This window comes from Brassica napus, chromosome A1 (assembly GCF_020379485.1).
Source record: "Brassica napus cultivar Da-Ae chromosome A1, Da-Ae, whole genome shotgun sequence".
Taxonomy (NCBI): domain Eukaryota; kingdom Viridiplantae; phylum Streptophyta; class Magnoliopsida; order Brassicales; family Brassicaceae; genus Brassica; species Brassica napus.
The window spans coordinates 19,173,217-19,197,950 of NC_063434.1; the positions used below are offsets into that span (position 1 = coordinate 19,173,217).

General features: G+C 27.6%; 2 protein-coding genes across 2 annotated transcripts; one reads left to right on the plus strand and one right to left on the minus strand.

Moving 5' to 3' along the window:
• The first annotated feature begins 3,290 nt into the window (after positions 1–3,290).
• Positions 3,291–4,392, plus strand: BNAA01G35860D. The gene has a single exon (XM_013893298.3). The coding sequence runs from the start codon at positions 3,504–3,506 to the stop codon at positions 4,140–4,142; it is 639 nt and encodes a 212-aa protein (XP_013748752.2). The 5' UTR covers positions 3,291–3,503; the 3' UTR covers positions 4,143–4,392.
• Positions 4,393–7,884: 3,492 nt separating this feature from the next.
• On the minus strand, positions 7,885–10,233 carry BNAA01G35880D. The gene is made up of 5 exons (XM_013893285.3): positions 9,663–10,233; positions 9,452–9,593; positions 8,786–8,945; positions 8,203–8,355; positions 7,885–8,114 (listed from the first exon to the last, which is right to left on the minus strand). Exons 1-5 carry the CDS (start codon positions 10,213–10,215, stop codon positions 8,109–8,111), a joined length of 1,014 nt encoding a protein of 337 aa, XP_013748739.2. The 5' UTR covers positions 10,216–10,233; the 3' UTR covers positions 7,885–8,108.
• Positions 10,234–24,734: the final 14,501 nt, after the last annotated feature.

Sequence of the window (24,734 nt, forward strand, 5' to 3'; positions counted from 1 at the left end):
GCCTTGCCTCGCCGTCGGCTGGTTCCCTAGCTCCATTTTTTAGGGTTTAGTCTGTTTCTTTCCTTTTAGTGTTGTCGTTTTTGGTTGGTTTGGATTGGTGGTGACGACGTCGGAGGACGATTGAAGCTCGACCAAGGTTAACGGTGATGGTTCACGTGAAGTCTTCCTCTCGGTGATTGCGACGAATGGTGACGGATAAGATCTCGATCAGTCGATTGATGCTCTCCGAAATTGGGCTCACTTGTGTCGAAGACGTTTGGCGGTGGTGATGGTGTGGAGTTAGTGAGCTCCGGTGGATCCGGGTGAACCGACGGTTGGTTCCCGGTGTTGTTTCGAAGCGAGGGCGACGTCGGAACCGCAGCGTTTGTCTGCGGGGCGGCGAAGCCTTGTGGGTCCTAGGGTTTCCCGTTGTTGGGCTTTAGGCCCAGAATTTTATTGTTTTTGGCCTGGTTATATGGGCTTCTGTATGTTTGTAATGAGGCTTTTTTAGACCCATTAATCAAATAGCTATTGACGAAAAAAAAAGAGACATTGCTCCAACTTTCTGTTCTTTTTCTCTCTCTCTCCACTTCACTCTATTTTTTCAATATTATAATCACAAGAGACTTGTTCACATACCCTTACTACGCATGCTCTAAGTTTCTAAGCTAACTATTATAAATAATTATCATCAAAACTTTGAGCACTTTAACAAAAAATAAATTTTGCAAAACATTATGGTTATAAACTTATAATATGATTTACTAGAATCCTTGATTGTTATTATATCATAAAAGTGTAACTTTGACATTTTTCACAAATGATGATAAAATAAATGAAATTCATTTCACTTCTTATTAATTATACATGTTCAATCAATAGTTGAAATAAAATATTCATGTTTACATTAATAATTAATTAATAATTAGTTTAATAAAAAAATATAGTATATATTTTGATGAACCAACTTAGTTCTATAGTGATTTCAAAATCATTTGGATGATGACACATGTTATAAGTAAAACTAGGTGATTACATGCGCATATACGCAAAATGAATGAATAGTCTAATAATTGTTAAATACTAGTTTTGGCCGTTCAACCATAATTATATCATTTCATAAGCCATATATATATATATATATTAATCTGAATATTTATTAAATATGGTTTTCTGATCATTTGTACTTAATTATAACAAAAAGTTTAAGCTATAGATCATAAAATTTTCAATGCGAGACTTTTAACAGTTTCCGTAATTTGTATTCGTTTTTAAAAATTTAAATATAACATAAACAAAAAAGTATAACTTTTTATTATACAATTGATATGATTGTTTAATTTATTTTAATAATATAACATTAAAAATAGTGGAAGATATGTAAATTATTATCAAATATTTATTTTTAAAATCATTAATTGTCAAATATATATTTTATTCACTTTTGAAAATTTCGTAGCTCTTACTTAAGGAAAAAGAAAAAATAACAATCGTAGATTGTTAATCAATTTTATGATTAGTTTAATCTATACTATTATTTGAAAAGTGAATTTGCTTATTTGTCACATTCTCTACAATTTTATGATAATTTTAGGCTGAGTTATTAATTTTGACCAAAATAATTAAATTAAAGTATAATTCATTATTTACCTGATTACAAATTAATATTACAAAATTTATCTTAAAAATAATGGAAAACGTGTTTTGAAAAATAAATTCATGTATTTGTTTTGTGTTTATCTATATCTCTCTTTCTTATTCACTATTGTTTTTATAATTAGAAGTATATACATATGATAATTAAATTTATCATTATACAAAAATATTAAAAATTGATTTATAAAAATAACAAAAAAACGTAATATGTCATGAAATACTTTTTTTCTAAATTATTAAATTTATTTTAGTATTTAAATACTAAAAAGATGTATATAAGCAATAACAATAAATCTGTAATATGTGTTTATTATTCGTTATTTTCTTAAATATTTTTTATTGGGAATGGAGTTATCAATATTTTCAAAACATCTGTCTCCAAAAGAGAATATTTTCAAAATATTAATTTAAAATTAGTTCTATTTACTTTTATGTTTTCAAGAATTTCACAGAATTATATTTTTGTTTAAATTACAATTTCTTGAAAAGATTATTATGTAAAGAAAAATGTGATTCTATTTTATAAAAAATGTATTTGCAAAATTATCTGTTTTAGCTATAATTATTAGAGTTTCAAAGTTAAAAGACCATTTTGAAAATAAGAAATTATGATTTTATACTAGTAAAGAAGTATTATTTGATCTCTATACTTAGAAGAAAATACCAATTTCTATCTTAAATGAAAAATAGAGATTCACTATAGCATATATTTTCCTTTATTATAACATTTAGAAATGAATATAATAATAGATAGAAAATGTTTTCGTCTTATATATATTATATATTAATGTTTTGTTTGTCGACGTAGTTGGTGTGTTTAAGTGTTTATTCAGTTATCATGGGAGGTATTTCACAATATAATTATATAATATCATTCATTTTATTTACTTTGATTAATACAATATGTAAAGTTTGGTTAGGTTGAATATTCTTTTGCTTTTGATTTATTTTGATATTTTGTAGGTTTTGATAATTTCAAGAATTTGGTTTGATAACATCACTTTATATTAACAGTTATATATTTGTTTATTTAATTAGATAATTGATTATAAATTAATATAATAATTTTTTTTAAAGATTAGAACATATTTTGTAATAATAAATTATTGATATTGTTAGCAAGAATAATGTTTTTAAATCAATAAAAGACAAAGTTTGAAAAATTGAAAGATTCATCAAAATATTATAAATTTAATTTTTAATTTAAAAATTTTGATTTTTAAATTTAATAGTTTGTTTATTCAAATATATGTATTAAAGAATTATGTCTGTATGTACGGACAAAACACCTAGTGAAAAATATATAATATATGTTTAGTAGACCAACATATTTCTGATGACATCTTTTAATATACAAGGGAAATTGTAGCGCTTCTCTTTAAATATATGAGAGATTGGTTTCCAAAATTTGCTATATCAAATCAAATTATAAAATTCTTTGTAAACGACGTCCCACTAGATTTTGGCTAAGATTTTTGCTTTTCTCGAAATAAGGAAAGAAAACGACTTTTCTAGTTCTGCCCCAAGAAAGTCAGTCATTCTTCGAAACTTCTTATATTCATCCACAATATTTATTTTGACCAAGTTATAACGCTTCTTCATTCATCAGATCCGGTCAACTTCATACTTTCATAATTTCATAATTTCATATTTTCAATTTTTAAATATTATTAGAAACGAGTTTTTTTTATCGATCTTATAAAACAAATAGTTTTGTCCCGCAAGACTTTTAAAATCCAATACAAATCCCATATATTACTACTAAGGTCGTCTCTCTTGTCTGCCAAAACAAATCCCTTGAAACTCTCCTAATCTCACAAGAACCACACAAGATTAAAGAAATCAAAGGATCATCGGCCGAACCAAAAATGGTGAGCCCATTCAGAACTCCATGTACTTCTCCAAGAAAATCAAGAAAAGCGAGCAAGAACCCTTATTCAAACCGTGGACTTGACAAATTCTCTGAGCTTCTTTCAGAGCTCGACGAGAAGAGACAGATCATCTACTCGAAGAAGGTCGATTCCGGTGGCCCGCCTCTTGTCCGATTCGTGTTCACAAGCTCCGGTGAGTGTGTCCCAGTCGTGATCAAATCGTCTTATCTTCATAAACAGAAGAAGACCAAAGATGTTGCCGCTTCTGCTGCTGCTAAAGTCAAAACAGTAGTCAACGAATCGAAAACAGAGGAAACAAATAAAACAGAACCTGAAACAGAGGAAAAACAGAGCTGTGTTTTGAATGAGAATCTGAAGAAGATCACAAGACCGAACCGTTTCTTTCCCGTGACTGTGATCTTGGTTCTTGTTTTCTTGGTTTTCTTTGGAAGATCTGTTGCGATCATGTGCACTTGTATTGCTTGGTACTTGGTACCAACGATCAAGGAACAGAGAGGAAACCGAGGATCTTCATCATATGCGATGAAGAAGAAAGATTTCGCCAGGAAGTTGAGTATTGAAGACAGAGCATCATTTAATCCAAGAACTGTTCGCAATCTTTCGCCTCGCAAGTAGAATTTTCGTTTTCTGGTTGCTCGTGAGAAAACCGCGTGACCGAGCAAAAATGTTTTTTTTTTTCATTTTGTGAAAGTTCTTTGGTTTGATTTTCTTGTTATCTCTTGTTTCTTCACTGTTTCTTTCATAATACTTGATTATGACACAGCTGAATTAGCAGATAAATTGTATATTCTTCTTTTATTCCCTTAGGGTTTTAATGTCCATAGGTGTAAATATGCAATGGGAAGATGTTCTTGTTTACAGATTATCTACCGACTGTTGCAAACATAGTTTGAACTTTGAACATCTTCATCAAACTAATATTGTAAGAATTCATCAAAAAGAAGATGAAAATAACTTTGTTAAGTTTATTGATTGTTTTTTTTTTTTGAACTGGTAAGTTTATTGATTGTTGTGTTATGGAATGGGGATTATCTACTGTAAAGTAATTTTTTATAGGCAATCTTCTATTTAATCCAGTTTAGATATCTATGTTTCTTACTTTGTTTTGGATTTCTTGAAAAGGTTATAATATTGGAAGATTTGTGAATGTACCACCACAACACATGAGTATTTGTTTTGTTATGAATAATAATAATATTAATGTGTTTTAGGAGAGCTGAGCACACATCACAATCATACGGATTAGGCAAACTAGTGGGTGCGTAGTTAAATAGTTTGTGATCATGAAGTTGAATAAGAGATCACATCTAGATCACAATAATTTGTGGACCGTAGACTTCTTGATTGATGGAAGTTCTACTGAGTTAAAAGGTCATATCAAATTTAAGATTCGTTTATTAAATAAATATTTAGTTTTTTTTTAACATCCAAAAGTTAATATATTACTCAAGTTTATTTCCGCATAAATGTGAGTTGTGTCACGTTGATATAAACAAGTTTATCTAACATGGATTAATAAATTATTTTTGGGACTACGTAAGATATACATGTTGAATTATCCATTGTGAAGTCGTGTCCATAAAGTTATTCATTGTCTATTAATTATACTAGATTCTTTAACCGTGCTACGCGCGATTTATATTTTGTATTGTTTTTTGCATTTATTTTTAAAAATTCGTTAACTTTATGTAATTTTATTTATTGAACTCAATTATTTTGTCCTACAATTTTACGTGTTACTTGTAATTTTAAAATTTATAACTTTTCATATTTATCTATTCCTTTAAAATAGTGGTCTGTTATTTGGATCATGTGATCTGAAATTTTTTATATTATTTGAACATATTATTCCATATACTACGTGGGCATTTACACGCGAATGATATGGTATAATTTGGTAAAACTTGTCATTTTGCATGTATATTTTTGCATTCTAGATTGTATTTAATGTAAATTTAGAATATATTCTTGTCTGACACATTTAAACCAAATGTTTTTACTATGTTCTGCATATATTTTGTAGTACAGAGTTTTCTATTTTTATTTTTTATTTTAGAAAAAAAGCTTAAGTTTTTATTTTTAGTTTCTCAAATGTATCATGGATTATGTGTTGTAAAATAGGTTTCCATCATACAAAACCAAAAAAGAATAACATGATTAACACAATAAAGATGAGAATGTAATGTATGGTTATTTTATTTCCTTTTGTAAACTAAATATTACATCTAAAATTTAGCAGGATTCCAAATTATAAGAAGTGATACCTTTGGCTAAGATTCAGAGAAAGAGTTATAAAGAGAGAAACAACGGAAGTTGAAACATCATCGTCTCTCATCTTGAAATGATCAACGAAGGGAACTAAGTTTTAAAAATGGAGGTTCTTAAATGTAGGATAACAGCAATTTCAGAGACTAAGAACAATGAAGATGAAGTGTTTTATTGGATTCAATAAATAGTGACATGGCGAAAAAATCATATTTCATTGGTTGATTTAATTTGCTGAGGTGGATAGGTTCAATGGAGCTTATATTCCCCTTTTAATAGTGTAAATATTATCACTTATGTAATAAAATAATAAACAGTAATTTATTTTTACAAGAGTGAATTTGCTTGAAAACCAAAAAAAAATGATGAAATTAACTATTTGCCTTAAGAGTACCGTTGTAGACTACGGTTGGATAAGAACTGGATCAGAGCAAGGCAAATTTGAAGCATATGCAGTGTATAATAGTGATTTTTGTTACATAGCAAATTTTGCATTAATGTGTGTGTATGGAGTGAAAATACCCTATTTACAATGAGGTGTCGAGCTAATATAAACCATTCTTAACTAAAGACAACAATAATTATCAACAGTTTTTCAATTTTATCTCTTTTTCTCCACTAAATGTATAAACAGAGATTTTCCTCATAATTTATCACTTAGTTTTAGAAAAGAAATCATAAAACTTTGTTTTCTTCTCTTCATTTGTAAACGAGGGATCTAGAATCCATTTGTAAACGGAGTTGAAATAAATACGGTACTGGATGAGTTGCATGAGTTTGTTATAATAGCAATGCTGTGGATTCAAGATTTCAAGTATGTGACTAGAGACTGAATGATAGTGGATAAAGATTAGATGGGTCTTTTGGGCGCAGATGAGAGCTAGTTGAAATGTCATGATATTTGTGGCTCCTTTGGTTGTTATATAAGTACAATAGACATTACGTTTGCTGCTTATTTTAGGTCTACTACACTTTGCATAATCATGAGTTGTGGATTAGATATGGGAAACTTGTGAGTCTCTAAAGCTTCATCCTCATTGGCTAGTTTAAAATTTACTTAATTCTTACAGGCTAGGAAAAAAGAGATGTAGGTACATGATTAGTTGATGAAGTTTTGTGAGCATCTTGAGTGATTTAATAAAACCAACAGACTATCCAGTCCTTACGACTGAGACTAGGGACCTAAGGGCATCATTATTGGTGTCCCTTAGGTTGAGGCCCTTAGCGTAGAGTCCCTTAACTTTTAACTAAAAACGCTAAGGGACTTCTCTCAAATCCCTTATTTAAGGGCCGTTCCTTAGTTTTTTTAGTTAAAAGTTAAGGGACCCTACGCTAAGGGCCTCAACCTAAGGGACACCAATAACGATGCCCTAACATTCAGGCTCTTCCGGATGGAACGTGTCTTACACCAACCTTGCAGCGTCTCTGAAGATGTTAATATTCATGTTTATCTTTTCCAGGCTTGCGGCGTACGTAGCAGTCATGCTTGAAATCTTGCTAGTTTGATCCCTTTATGAAAGTCATCAAGAAATCAGGATATGATTTTTCTAGTTAGCATGATTAAGTACCAAAACGTCACACATTGGCTCATTTGTCTAATATTTATATGATTTTTATGTAAACCCTACAAGATTTGATTATGATTAAAAATTTGATTCTGTTTTTAATATTATTTTAAGGTATTCTCTTGCATAAATGCCGTTGTTATCTAGATTTAAAGAAAAAATTATCATCACCAATTATATAACCAATGAATAAAAGAAAGGGAGACGGTGACTTTTATATATTTAGATGGGTCTTTCTCAGACGCAATATAGAATTATAGAATTATAGACATTCTTAAATGGAAAATTCATAGGTTACGGTCACCTCAAGGAGTTTTGACGGTCTGAGTCGTTTATTCTACTCATCATTTTGTCCGGTTCAAATGACTTTTTTACCTCCCTTATCGGTTTATTTCTAATCACTCAGAAAATATGAACCATTGGTTATGGATATGGTTGTGCTTCTAGAAGTTTGGCTATTATAAATTCTATCTGATAAATATAAATATATGATTCTTTGGTTACGGATATGGTTGTACAACCGATACTAGTCAAAAGCTTGGATGGATGTAATCATGTAACCAAACAAAGTTTGTAACCTCATTGTTTCAAAGGTGGAGTATTTTACCAAGTTCGGTGTGATGTACTTTTTTAACCATAAAATAAAAGATGATCAGCCGGCATAATACCACAACTCCGATCCTGATCTTCAAAAAGATAAATCTAAAATACAAATCACTTCCAAGTTCGTCTTACACCTCATCTTAGTGTTTTACTCCTGCCAAAAAACAGGTTTAAGACATCAGGAAACATCTTTGTCTGGATTTAGTACTTTATAAAAATATATGATCATAAAGCATACATACCCTGAATCTCTTTCGACGTAAATCATCCGTATTGTATCCAGCAGTCTCGTTTCTGTATCCATCATCTCTGTGATCCGATGCCCTCCTCGAGTTTTGGAAGAACCCAACCTTGTCCCATGTTAGTTCATAGTCTGCCTTTAGCCGAGTACCTTCCTGCTCAGATAACCCCAAATAATAACAGATTACATCAGTCATGTTGCAAATGCCTCAAGTTCCCCAATTCTTTTCCTATACACAGTCAAACAAAACTCCATCTACTTACTTTCAAACCAAAGCTACTGAACAGGGGGTGTATAAAGATGTTACATAACCGGTAACAACTTACATGTGATATTACATTCCAGAATATAGTTTTGGATACAGCAACAATATCCCCAAAAAACACAGCAGCAGAATATAGTTTTGCATACAAGAGAGTTCAGGAATCAGCAGAAACATCCAACAAAAACAATATTGCGGATAGATCAAACTCGGGTGCTATTTAAGGAGCTTAGACATCAGAACAGAGAAAGCTAATATTCCACGATCTCCCATTTTCCCCAAAAGATGTGTCTAGTAAAATGCTTGGTGTAGATACTTTTACCTTTTGCATTGAACGGCCACAGAAAGCCTTCATGGCATTCACAAAGTCGTTGTACTTCTCGAACTGAACAACAATCTTACAATAGAGACCTGATACGAGGTCTCCACTGTACTCATCTGCGTCCTTACCTAGATCATCGTCCTCAGCAACATTAAAATTCCTATAGAAGATTAGTTAAACCAGCAGAACATGAAATTATTGATTGCATTAATAATTTAATATCAGACTCATTGGTAAACAAAACAAAGAAGAGCATCTGATTAGAAGAGTTGAACATTACAACGTACATGGCACAGCAAGTTCGATACAATGACCATGATAATATAATTAAACCAGAGAAGTGCAGACGAGACCAAAATTAGTTGTTAGGAAAAGGGTTTCGTCCACCGATTGCACTTAGCAAAGAAATATTATACAAGATGTCATCTCTATACCGAAAGAAGCACAAACCCATTAATGTTTTTAGTAATCAATCTCAGTTTCCATTGTGTCACACTTTTGAAGCAAATTAAGACAAGAAAATGTATGTACTATCATCCTATGTATGAAGTTAAATCCAAAGCACCACAAAAACTCAATGAATAGTGTGATAAGCACTCTCAACTCCAATATTGCCCCCATTCATAGAGAAAATTTAGGTTGAGTGAAAAGAGGAGAGAATGTAACCTGATATTGCCAAAGGTGGAGAAGATAGTATGAGCAACCAACATAGAAGGCTTGGATGAAACTCTTGTCTCTGCAAACCATCTTGATGGCACACCTCTCAGTATCATTGTATCAGCCTCTCTCCTCCCTTCCCTTGGATGCCCTAAAAAAAAAAACAAATCAAATCAAAACGCTTTCCAATCTCAAAATCAAGGAAACCTCAAAAGATTACCAAAAGCGTAAAACTCCTCCCAATCTTTCTTCAACCTCTCGAAATCATCAGAAACAGGAAGCACCACAGTGAGAGTGTACTTGACTCCTTCCAAATTCACCTCAATACCATTCATCTTCTCCACCAAAACCTTCCTCCACTCTACAAACTTCTTCTCCAAACCCTTGGCATCGTCGTCATCCTTCTTCTTCTTCTTGCCTTCGAGAAACCCTAAATCTCGGATAAACAGCGACCCATGCGCCACTGGCTCATCACGCTTCCTTTTCTTCAAGTCCCTGTGACGCCGAACCACGATGTCTTCTTCCGAGATCGTCACGGAGGGGAAAGTTGAGTTCTTGAGGAAGTCGATCAAGGATCGCTTGAGCTGCCATTCGTCGATGGGCTTTGAGACGGAGGGGACGAGAGGGTGGATTGTGAGAGAGAGCTTGACGCGTGAGACGAGAGCGAGGCCCTTCTCGATTTCTAGGGTTTCTAACGGAGATAGCTCTTCTAACGATCGCATCTTTGGGTCTTCACTCTTTCTTCGCCTTTTCGCTAGTACTGAGAGAGACATTATCTTTGCTGTATTCACTTTTTGTATTATTGAACTAACCAAACCAAAACTAAACCGGAAACTGCACCACTGTGATTCGTGAACATAGATCGGACGACTGATATACTATTATTTTAAAGGTTTCACAAAAAAAAAAAAAATTAATCAAAACCTTGCTGAGGGCCGCATCAAGATTTAAAGGTCATTGCTAAGAGACAAATCACATACAACACAGCTTGAAAAACAACATCTTACCCATGCGAATTAAGAAGCAAAACAAACAATTTAAAGTCTAACAAGACCTTGAGTGCTCAAACTTTTGAAGCTAATGCAAATTAATCTCCAACTTTAATCACTAAGACCTTGTTTATTACTATTTATAAGTAAAATATAGGTTATATATACCTATTTGTAGATAGAAATGTTGCTCACTTATTAATATGAACTAGATGATAATCTGCGCTCATGCGCGATGTGAGTTTTTTTTTTAAAAACTAATGTTTGTTCATTAAATGGTTTTAACATTTTGAAATATTACGATCTTTATCGATTGTAAAATGACGAATACAAATGTTAGTCTCTTAAATGTATCATCGTTGTTGAAGAGTTAACATATTACAACTCATTTTACATATTTTTAAACTTCATATGCACAAAATGAAATTAAGTTTTGTTGCTGACCCAAATCACCAAAACCAGATAAACAACATCAATTGTAAAATGACGAAAGTGGATTAAGTTTTATGCTCTTAACTAGGTGTTTTGCCCGCGATACGGGCTTAAACATTTTCATAATTTTTTTAAAAATTCTTTGTACATTATATTATTCATTACTAAAATAAATCTTAAAATAACTCAATATTATATTTTTAATTATATAATTAAAAACTTTTATTTGATTAATATTTAGTTATATAACTTATGTTTTAACGTTTTACTAAAATACTTTTTCAAATAACAATACATTATGTATATAGAAATTATCTTCTTTTTTAATTATATTTTTAGATTTTGGATAATTCAACATTCTATTTTTAATCATATAATTAATAATTTTATTTAATTAATATTTAGTTGTATAATTTATGTTTTAATTTTCTTACTAAAAGACTTTTTCAGATAACAATACAATATATACATAAATTATCTCCTTTTTAAATTATATTTTCAGATTTTGGATAATTCTTACTGTTATTAATATTAATCAATTATCTAATCAAATCAATTAAATTTTGTTTTTATTTTTTAAATTTATTTATACATTTTATTCATTAAGGGTATAAACGATATTAACTACTCTAACTTTAAATGTGAAAGCTCGATTCCAAAGTTTTACTTTATTTGATTAACATTTAATTATATAATTTATTTTTTTACGTTTTACTAAAATACTTTTTCAGATAACAATAAAATATATATATAGAAATTATCTTTTTTTAATTATTTTTAGATTTTGGATAATTCAATATTCTATTTTTAATTATATAATTAAGAATTTTATTTGATTAATATTTAGTTATATGATTTATGTTTTTAACTTCTAACTAAAAGATTTTTTCAGATAACAATACAATATATACAGAAATTATCTCCTTTTTAAATTATATTTTCAGATTTTGGATAATTCTTACTGTTATTAATATTAATCAATTATCTAATCAAATCAATTAAATTTTGTTTTTATTTTTTAAATTTATTGATACATTTTATTCATTAAGGGTATAAACGATATTAACCACTCTAACTTTTAACGTGAGAGCTCGATTCTAAAAATTTACTTCGCAAATAATAGTATAGATTTGTTTACTATTGACTCTCCATAAGTGATTTCATTTTCTATTTCGTCATCGTTTATGTTTCAGTGATATGAGTTTTTTTTAACTTATTTTGTGAATTCGGTGAATTACATTAGTGTCAATTAAAAAATATGGACATCTGTAAAAATTAGTTTCACTCCAGATACATATCTAAGAATCAAAAATTTAAAGAAAAAACACCGGTAAACTCTATTTCACATGTCAGCGTTCAAATCAAATATATGAAACTATTATAGAATATAAGTGCAGAACCAAAATATAAATGTTTGTCTAGTATATTCACCAGTTCGGTCTAAAAATCATCTAATTCTAAAACAACAAAAAAATAGTTATTTTATTAACCTACGCTTTTGAGGTTTAGCTACTTAAGAGTATACCGATAAAAAATTATATATATTATTTAACTATTCTAGTATATGTAAATTGTGTATAAACTAAGAACTATTTGATTTATTAAATGATAAACTATAAAAATTATAATAATAATTTAAAATCTTTCATTCTTACAATTATAATAGCTAGATAGAGTATTAAGAAGAAACAAATATTAGACGAATGATCATTCTTCGAACAAACTCAAAAAGAGGTGATTGAAATATTTTCATGATATTTCATTAAAATCTTTTAAAAATAAAAATCAAGACTAAATTATTTAATCCGAATAAAATAATATATATATTTCTTCCAATATTAAAATCACTTATATTTGAAGAAACGTAGTCTTAGGATTGTCAGGACCAAATAACATATTAGAACCCATCTATTTAAAAAATAACTTGTATATATAAAAGTATATACATTAAAGTAAGCACGCAAATCAAAAGCACTACATTTTGTTTATTACAATCATGTTTTTGGTAAATAAATCAAAACAATCATTTTATTTACATTGTATGGTATATAATCAAACTTTAATGATATTGACATAAATATATATATATATATAGTATATTTAAATATAAAAAAATTTATTATTGACACTTCGTACTCATATGATTTTATTAACATTTGTATATTTGATGTAACAATAATTTAAACCCTTAATCACAAAACTTTTAATGTGAGATTTTTTCAATACAAATTTAAAAACTAAAATATTAAGATCTCAATAATTTTTCAATACAAATTTTGAAAATAACATATTTTATATAGTATATAATTTAATTTAAATGATATTAGACACAAATTGATATTGAATGGCCATCATTTGTAAATTATTTGGAAGATATCAAGACCCTGAGAGAAAGTTTCATGAGATCACATATCATCTATGTACCAAGGATGCAAAACTCAAAGGCAGATAGTCTAGCATGCAGTGTCAGGAAGCAACCGTCTTTCGTCGTTCACATGGATCAAGATCTCCCGGTGTGGTTCACAGAGTCAGTATGAGTTTGTAGTTGATGACAAAATTTTATATATATATATATATATATATATTTATGAATATCTATTAATGAGACCTCATATTCATACGATTTATGATCATTTGTATCTTGATTGAACAACAAAAAGTTAAACTATTGATCACAAAATTATCAATGTGAGATTTTTACCATATTTACTAATTTATAGTTATTTTAAAAAACAAAATATAACTTATAAGAATTTTTTTAAAATTTTTTAATTATTTGCTTAATATGATTGTTTAATTTTTTAATAATATAAAATCAAAAAAAAAAGAGAATACCAAAATTGTTATCAAATATGTAGTATTCATATCATTAATTGTCATATATATATATGTTAATCATATTAGATAATTCCGTAGATTTTATTTAAGGAAAGAATTGAGAATATTCTTTTGTATATTACTAATCAATTCGATAGTTAGTTTAATAAAAAAATATAATATAAATTAATATGAACCAACTTATTTTCTAAGGATTTTAAGAATAATCCTAGTGATGACACGTGACTACGAAAACATGCTGTAATGCTTCAGGATTAATACATAGGGGACTGAAGCAATATTATTTTTTAAAGCGGTGCAAAATTTGGTGGACCCCAACCATATGTTATCAATCAATATCAATTTGTAAGAAGCGGCATGTTTTTCATTTTCGACAATAACACAACAACAAAGCGATTCTGTTTTTGTGAAGAAAATTTGTAATTTACTGTGAACAATAAAACTACTAGTATTTAGAATTTGAATAGTGACCGGTTAATTGTAAAATAAGCAGTGCAGAATAAAAGTGCGGTAAAGTGTAGTTGTCGTTCATGTGTTATGTGGAATAAATGTGGTTTTGATAAAATAAGCGGTACAAAACAATGTTAGGAGACAAATATTTTGCTGTTTTGCTAGTTAAATATTAAAACTAGGATGTTTTTTCATTCAAATTTAAAAAAACAAGATTTGGTATTAAACCATGTCACCGGTTTTAATGAGTTTGACTCATTGTGATTAATTGTTTTTGGCTTAACTCAAATACAGTTAATCAATTTGTATGATTTATATAATCAGTTCTTATAATTTCAAATTCTAAATGTATTTTGTATATAATTTTGAATATTTTGTTTTTATAAATTTCCTAAAATAATCTTCATTATTTATCATTGTTAATATTTTTAAAAGTACAAATTTATAAAATCCCACTTAAAACATTCATACTGTACTAAATACTAGTGGTTTTACTGTTCACCATAAATTACAATTTTTCTTCACAAAAATGTATTGTATTGATTTCGCATTTTTGTCAGAAAATAATGAAACATGTACCGTCTTTTACAAATTGGTTTTGATTAATAACATGTAGTGAGGGTTTACCAAAATATGTACCGCTTTAAAAATAACGTTGTTTCTATTCATAGATTTAGTGTACTATGAATGTTTTTATGTGCATGTTTATTAAAAAGATAAATAATAAAGATTATTTCAGGAAATTTGAAAAACTATTAAAAATAAAAAAAAATTAAAAAAATTTAAAAATTTCAAACTATAAGAATTAATTCTATAAATCATACAAATTGATTAATTTTATTAGAGTTAGGACTAAAAATTGATCAAAAAGCTAGTTAATTAGTTAAAACCATTGACATGATTCAACACCAAAAATCAATTTTAAAAATTTGAGTAAAAAAATTGAAAAAACATTTCACATAGCAAAACCGCAAAATATTTTTTTTCCAATCAAACATTATTTCCTACCGCTTAGTTTTTTTCTCTAATTTATATATTTTAAGGTTTAAAATTTGTAAATTTTATTTTCAATGCATCAAAATAAAAATTTCATGTATTTAAATCGGATGACAAATTCTATATTATATGAAAAAATAACAAATACATTACAAAATATTTGAAAATTAATAATATTTATATTGGTAGTTTAATAATGTGAAAAAAAATTTCGCGACCAAATTTTTATTAGTTGAAAAAGTCTAAGATATACATTACAATTGGTAGAAATTTAACCATTTATAATTTAATATTTATAAAGCCTAAATCAGCTCACTCAAATTTTTTAAAGGAGAAAACTCAAAAATGCAATATTGTGTAATACATATGGTTTATGAGCTTAAGGTGTCGTCGGTCTCTCAGACCGCTTTGGACTCCGCCACCAAGTTTATCCAACCAGCGATGATCTTTTTTCAACAGCTACGATGCAAATCTCTTAGATTGAAGTTTGGTAGCTCGTAACGAACTCCTCCTCTATCTCTCCTCTTCAATGGAAGCTTCACCGTTGACCTAACATTAGGTTCACTAGAATCGATATGACAATAAAATATTAATCTTACAAAAATAACATATAAAAGCAGTAATAGAACAAAAGGAGTGTTGCTAAAAAAAAGAATAAGAGGAGATAAAATTTACAAACAAAGTTATCATAAAATATATGAAGAAATAAAACAAAAACTAATCCGATTTTGAAAAGATACAAAACCAGAACTCTTTTCATCCAAATCAAGTATGAATCGAAAAAAGAAAACGACCAAAACCTATATAAACATCTCTAATTTTAAAAAAGAAAAGGTTATGATTTTTAAGTAAAACACGTATAAAATCACATCATGAGTAACTTCAATGAACTCAAAATCACACACTCTCTCTCTCTAAATTATACGCAAGAGAAAATAGAGAGAACTATGCATTATTAAGTTTTATCTCACATTTTCGGTTATGCTCATATAAAAAAAATTAGAGTTTCAAATTTCTATTTGGGTTTAGGGTTTATGGTTTAGAATAAGGGTGTCAAAATGAGCTACAGCTCATGAGCTGGTTAAGCTCGGCTTGTTTTTTCATGAGCTTGATCTCTATATTTTAAGCTCATTTAATAAATGAGTTTAATGATCTAACTTAAATTAGATCACGAGTTATATGAACGATCTTTAATGAACACGAGCTGGTTCACGAGCTTGTTCATTTTTATACTTACAACTATATATAATAAATTTTATATATATTATATTTGGATAACTTCTATTTTTTATGTAAAAAAATATAATTTCTATATTAATCATATTTATCTTCTAAAATTAAAATGTCAAACCAGATCTTCTTAAAAGATAATTTATATATTAATCATATTTATCTTCTAAAATTAAAACGTAAAACATACATATAAGTAATATGGAAATTAAACTTTTAAAATTTATTTATAATTTTTTCGAAGAAAGAAAAAAGAAACTATAATGTTTAGGAATTATCAAAATCTTCTTTATAAGCCCACGTTAGCCCTATCATCTCTCTCATAAACTTTGTTGATCCCAAATTTGACATACGTCTCTCTCGCTTTTGCTTATCGTAATTCAGAACTCACAGTAAATTATGGTTAATAGTTTTGGATCATTGGTTTTGCTTTAATTTAATTTATATTAGGTGTTATTTTTTTTGTCATGTGTTGGGTTTAATTTAGTATTTAATATTTATGTTTTGAATTTTTTAATATTTAAAATTTGAACAATATTATAGAAGTTATTTTATCACAATTTTATTTTATAATTATTTTTATTTAGATCACAAGTTAGTTCATTTAGCTCATGATCTAGATAATATGAGTTCGAATTTACATATTAAAACTCATATAATAAATGAGCTGCGCTGAGATAGCTCATGAAAGAGCCGAGCTCACTATAAGTTGTGCTGAGCTGAGCGAGTTAACTCATTTTGACACCCATAGTTTAGAATATAGAGTTTTTATTTGGGTTTTGGGTTTAGATTTTTTATTAGGATTTAGTGTTTAGAATTTTATTTGGATTTAGAATTTAAAATTTAGAGTTTCTATTAGGGTTTAGAGTTTAGAATTTAAAGTTTTTATTTGGGTTTATGGTTTAGAATTTATAGTTTTTATTTGGATTTAGAATTTAAGGTTTAGAATTTAGAGTTTCTATTTGAATTTTGAGTTTAGAATTTGTTATTTAGGGTTTTGGACTATTACCATATCCTTTTAATCAGGAGAAATTGGGTTGTATAACCATCAAACAAGTTATAATTCAATGGCTAACTAAAAAACCTACATCACCTATACACTTTCCTTCTTATACGTAATATTTCCATATTGCCCTCAGATACAACCGGTTGAAACCTGCAAGAAAAAATAAAGAAAAATTAATAATAATAATAATACTCAAAGTAATGTGTGGCCCTTGAAAATCACACTCTCTCACATGTGCTTTATTTTGAAAATCACACATTCTCTCAAAAGTAACGTGTGGCTCTTGAAAATCACACATTCTCTCACAGTAGATGAAATTCTTCTTCCCAGATTTTTTCTTGAATTGATTTCTTCTCACGAGAAGAACAATCAACTGTGGTAAAAAAGAGGCAACGATGAAGGCGTAGACGGTGAGAACACACACCAACTCTTTAATTTTTTTCCTCCATCTCTTAACTCACTGATTCTTATAATCATGCTTTTGTTTTCATATTGTTTTCGTTTTAAAATCTTGCAAATGAGATGGGATTATCGCATCAGAGTTAGATCTATGATAGATATCCACTGATGAAGAATAACAACGGTGGATCTGTAAAGTGTTGTTGTGTCAGAAAAAAAGGAGTAGATGAAGACGATCTCTATATGGTAGTAAAGAATAATGAGAGTGAGCCAAATGAATGCGTATCAGCATGTCTAAGAATGAATAATTGAAGAAGATGAACTTTTCGTCTATACTATATTCGGTGAAATGAATAGTATAATATATATTCTTTAGGGTAGCTATTTGTGTAAAGATATCATACTATTTGAGACGAAATGCTATACTATTCCTTAAAATGTAATAATATGCCATGTTTTCAAATTCGATAGTTATTTTCACTGTCATTTTCTGTGATTGATTGTAATATGAAATTTATTTTTTAAATGTTGCACATGTTTGATTATTTGGAATCTTCATTATTACCAATTCTAGTTTAGAAATCTAAATTCTATTATTTAGAGGAATGGTGGTGAAGTTGAGGTTTGCATTAGATTTTGAGATTTGAGTTTATAGTTTAGGGTTTTGGATTTATATTTAGGTTTAGGATTTAGTAATTAGTGTTTAGGGTTTAGTAATTTTGTTCTTAAACTTGGTCATTTGGAAAATGTAAATGGAGCGGACTAGTACGACTATACTATTTATAGCGATTCGATACTATGTCGTCTACATTGAGAAAATTGACAACATATTTTATAGATTTTGTTTGGGTTTATACTTTAGTTATTTGGGTTTAGATTTAGTAACTAGGGGTTTGTCTAGGGTTTTAGTATTTAAGTGGGTGAGTAGAGTTTAGTTTTTAGGGTTTATATTTGGGTTTAGGGTTTATATTTGGGTTTAAGGTTTAGTGATTAGAGTTTAGGGTTTATATTTGGGTTTAGGGTTTATCGATTAAGGTTTAGGGTTTAGTGATTAGTGTTTAGGGTTTATATCTGTGTTTAGGGTTTAGTGATTAGGGTTTAGGATTTATATTTGGGTTTATGGTTTAGTGATTAGGATTTAAGGTTTAGTGATTAGTGTTTAGGGTCTATATCTTGGTTTAGGGTTTAGTGATTAGGGTTTAGGGTTTATATTTGAATTTATGGTTTATTGATTAGGGTTTAGGGTTTAATAATTTTCTTTTCAAACTAGAGTTTAGAGTTTAGGGTTTATATCTCATATCTTCAAATTTGATATTTCTCTTCTATGCCATTTGTATGATTGCTCGTAATATAAAATTAGTTTTATTCTAATTTTTGACAATGTTAGGGTCATGTTTAGTTCAAAAAGGTCTTTTTCATACTAAGTACTAACATAAATAGAACAAACATTTGTATACTATTTTATACAATGTTCCATACTATGTATGTATAATACTTGAAAATATTATAAAATATTATATATTTCAGATTTTGATTTTCTTTTAAATCTATATTATAGCTTAGATTTGGGTTTAGGATTTAGTGGCCATGATTTAGAATTTAGTAATTAGGGGTTGAGTTTAGAGTTTAGTATGATATTTTTCATCTTTATATACTATAGTTTAATATCACAAAATAGTATATATATTTTCAGATTTTAATTTTATTTAAAATTATAAATATATAATATAGTTTACATTTGAGTTTGGGTTTAGTGGTCCATTTAAGCTTTAGTATTTAAAAGTTGGAGTTAATGAAATGTTTGTGGTGATATAAAGTAAAACTAGGATAAGACATGCGCCTTGCGCAGGATTAGTGTACATGATTACAACATAAAATATATACTGTTGACTAATTTAAAAACTTTATAGTATTATTATATTTTCTGTGTCTTTGTTATTTTAGATTGTTTAAAACATTGGATTGAGAACAATCTATACTATAATAAAAGGCAAATATAAGCCATGGAGAGGGTGTCCACGTAGGATAAAAAATCAACCAATCAGAGAGCTCGAAATTGCCACGTCATCTCATTTATTTTTCGTAAAAAATAAAAAAACAATGCGAATGAAATGATCGAACCCGGGTTATTATGACATTAATATAGGGCAGTTACCACTAAGCCATTGAAACTTTCTTGAACACATATATAAGAATCACTAAGTATGTAATCCCAAACTCTTATGTACAATTACAATAATATCAATTCAACTTTCAAGACTCCGATACTTTGTTTTGTAAAAAAAATAAGTAAGTGACTAAGCTAATATATTCTTTGAAAGTGTGAGAACATTGAAAAATATGAAAAATCATAGATTTTTGTTTTCGTGACAAAGTTAAGAATTTTGTAAAAGTAAGTTAAACATATAAATTTTGTGACAAATATGAAAAAGCATAGATTTTTGTACAATTTTGACAAAACAACTCAAAACATAATTCTCTAATGTCTTAATAAAATATTATTTAAGGGTGCAATAATTAAATATATCAATTCAATAAATATAAGCCATGGAGAGGGTGCTCCCGTAAGATAGAAAAATCAACCAATCAGAGAGCCCGAAATTGCCATGTCATCTCATTTATTTTTATTATGACATTAATATAGGACAGTTACCACTAAGCCATTGAAACTTTCTTGAACACATATATAAAAATCACTAAGTATGTAATCACAAACTCTTATGTACAATTACAATAATATCAATTCAACTTTCAAGACTCCGATACTTTGTTTTGTAAAAAAAAATAAGTAAGTGACTAAGCTAATATATTCTTTGAAAGTGTGAGAACATTGAAAAATATGAAAAATCATAGATTTTTGTTTTCGTGACAAAGTTAAGAATTTTGTAAAAGTAAGTTTAACATATAAAATTTTGTGACAAATATGAAAAAACATAGATTTTTGTACAATTTGACAAAACAACTCAAAACATAATTCTCTAATGTCTTAATAAAATATTATTTAAGGGTGCAATAATTAAATATATCAATTCAATAAATATAAGCCATGGAGAGGGTGCTCCCGTAAGATAGAAAAATCAACCAATCAGAGAGCCCAAAATTGCCATGTCATCTCATTTATTTTTATTATGACATTAATATAAGGCAGTTACCACTAAGCCATTGAAACTTTCTTGAACACATATATAAGAATCACTAAGTATGTAATCACAAACTCTTATGTACAATTATAATAATATCAATTCAACTTTCAAGACTCTGATACTTTGTTTTGTAAAAAAAAAATAAGTAAGTGACTAAGCTAATATATTCTTTGAAAGTGTGAGAACATTGAAAAATATGAAAAATCATAGATTTTTGTTTTCGTGACAAAGTTAAGAATTTTGTAAAAGTAAGTTTAACATATAAATTTTTGTGACAAATATGAAAAAGCATAGATTTTTGTACAATTTTGACAAAACAACTCAAAACATAATTCTCTAATGTCTTAATAAAATATTATTTAAGGGTGCAATAATTAAATATATCAATTCAATAAATATAAGCCATGGAGAGGGTGCTCCCGTAGGATAGAAAAATCAACCAATCAGAGAGCCCGAAATTGCCATGTCATCTCATTTATTTTTATTATGACATTAATATAGGACAGTTACCACTAAGCCATTGAAACTTTCTTGAACACATATATAAGAATCACTAAGTATGTAATCACAAACTCTTATGTACAATTACAATAATATCAATTCAACTTTCAAGATTCTGATACTTTGTTTTGTAAAAAAAAAATAAGTAAGTGACTAAGCTAATATATTCTTTGAAAGTGTGAGAACATTGAAAAATATGAAAAATCATAGATTTTTGTTTTCGTGACAAAGTTAAGAATTTTGTAAAAGTAAGTTTAACATATAAATTTTTGTGACAAATATGAAAAAACATAGATTTTTGTACAATTTTGACAAAACAACTAAAAACATAATTCTCTAATGTCTTAATAAAATATTATTTCAGGGTGCAATAATTAAATATATCAATTCAATAAATATAAGCCATGGAGAGGGTGCTCCCGTAGGATAGAAAAATCAACCAATCAAAGAGCCCGAAATTGCCATGTCATCTCATTTATTTTTTCGTAAAAAAGGAAAAAACAATGCGAAGAAAATGATCGAATCCGGGTTATTATGACATAAATAAATATAGGGCAGTTACCACTAAGCCATTGAAACTTTCTTGAACACAAATACAAGAATCACTCAGTTTGTAATCACAAACTCTTATGTACAATTACAATAATATCAATTCAACTTTCAAGACTCTGATACTTTGTTTTGTAAAAAAAAAATAAGTAAGTAACTAAGCTAATATATTCTTTGAAAGTTTGAGAACATTGACAAATATGAAAAAGCATATATTTTTGTTTTCGTGACAAAATTAAGAATTTTGTAAAAGTAAGTTTAAAATATAAATTTTCGTGACAAATATGAAAAAGCATAGATTTTTGTACAATTTTCACAAAACAACTCAAAACATAGTTCTCTAATGTCTTAATAAAATATTATTTAAGAGTGCAATAATTAAATATATCAATTCAATAAATTTTATAATTTATTGAAAAAACAATAACACAACAAATTTTGAAATATTTGTTTAACCTATCGATTTCTTTTCATGAGAATCCAACTAAACAAGATAAAAAATAATTAGATTTACAAATATTTAATTACCATTTTATTCAATTTTGATTAATTTCAAGTTGTAATAATGTATCTTTTTGAAGTTACAAAAAATAATGTTCTTTCTTTATTACACTAGCATTATATATAGATTCTATATACACAAATAAATATAATATAACAACATAAGATTGCTTTCCCCGATTCATATGAAAACTTTTTAAGTTATCCACCAAAGCAAATTAATTAAATCAATCAAATTGTTAGAATACAACAAATTAATATATTATTTTATTTTAAATTAAATTATTTAAAAAGTGTATTTTCATTAAAAACAAAATAATAAATAAGTAAAACTGATTTGATGGTAACTTTTATGACATATATATATATATATATATATATCAATTCAGTGAAAGAAATAGAAGCTTAATATGGAAAAAATCTTAAATACAAAAAACTCTAAAAATTAACAAAAAAACTAACAAAAATTAAACTATGATATCACTTGAAATCTTCTTAGACAATATTAATAAAATATTTTAGCAATAATTAGACAAATTTGTTTTTTTTTGCCAGCCAAAAGTTTATTATTAATTAGCATCAATTATTTCAAGATGTTTAAGAAATGATGGACAAAAAAATAGGATGGACATAAATGATATATGAACTATGAATAGTACTTTGTAAAGCTAACTTAGATAACACATCTGGACATCTATTTTCAGTCATTTTTTATGCCTAAATTCAATTACTTTAGAGGAGTTATTCTACAAAGAGATCGTATGAGATGTTGTTTTGATATTCAGATTTGTTTCTTGACTTTTAAGAAGATTGATAAATGTAAAATGTCTTCTTCGAATATGATATGTTTATAACCGAGTCCCCAACATGAGACAAGGTTGTTTAAAAAGTAAATAATTTTATTTTTCTTATATTATATAATAAATATATATTATTTACTGATAATAAAAATATAGTTATTCATCTATCACAAATATCTATGCAAATATGTGAATCAAGTACAACAATCAAACAACATAATGATTTCCACAAAGAAAATTTAAAAATATATTTATGTTATGTAGTTTTATTTTATATTCTTTAAATAATGTGATACAATATTATATATTATTTTTTAGAATTGAGAAATACATAAATCACTTAGACAAATTTGATTTTTTTGCCAGCCAAAAGTTTATTATTAATTATCATCAGTTATTTCAAGATGTTTAAGAAAGTATGGACAAAAAAATAGGATGGACATAAATGATATATGAACTATGAATAGTACTTTATAAAGCTGACTTATATAACACATATGCACATCTATTTCCAGTCATTTTTGATGCCTAAATTCAATTTCTTCGGAGCAGTTATTCCACAAAGAGATCGTATGAGATATTGTTTTGATATTCAGATTTATTTCTTGATTGTTAAGAAGATTGATAACTGTAAAAATGTCTCCTTCGAATATGATATGTCTATAACCAAATCCCTAACATGAGACAAGTTTGTTTAAAAAGTAAATAATTTTATTTTTTTATATTATATAATAAATATATATTATTTACTGATAATAAAAATATAGTTATTCATCTATCACAGATATCTATGCAAATATGTGAATCAAGTACAACAATCAAACAACATAATGATTTTCACAAACAACATAATATTTTTTCAATAATGTAATACAATATTATATATTATTTTTTTTAGAATTGAGAAATACATATAATATCTTATCTGCGCGTAGCGCGGTTAAAAACTCTAGTTGTAATATAATCAATACTATTAAAAGGGAAGGAGTCCTAAGAAATCTACTTAAAACAAGTCATAGTTAGACCATTTCATTTAACTAGAATTCCTATTATTTCTCATACTACTAACTTCATTATTCTTCATTAAAGACAAATTAGTCATAAAAAATGATACTAACCTAATTCTCTACATATACATTTACTATATACACATTATTCCATCATAATTATTTTGTGTTATTATTAAATAATGTCCACCCTATATTTGTATATATGGTTACTTGTGATTTATTTAATAGTAAATATCTTCGGAGACTATAAACATAATACAATATCTATTGTAAAAAAAATTGCATCTTTTACAGAGATCAACCATTATTTTATACCAATCTTATTAACTAAACTGATTTCATTAACCATGTTATATATATGAACACTTCAGCATTATCATTCACAAACTAAACGATGTTTGTCACAACTTAATATTCCAAATTGGTTGTACCATTTAATACCAAACCA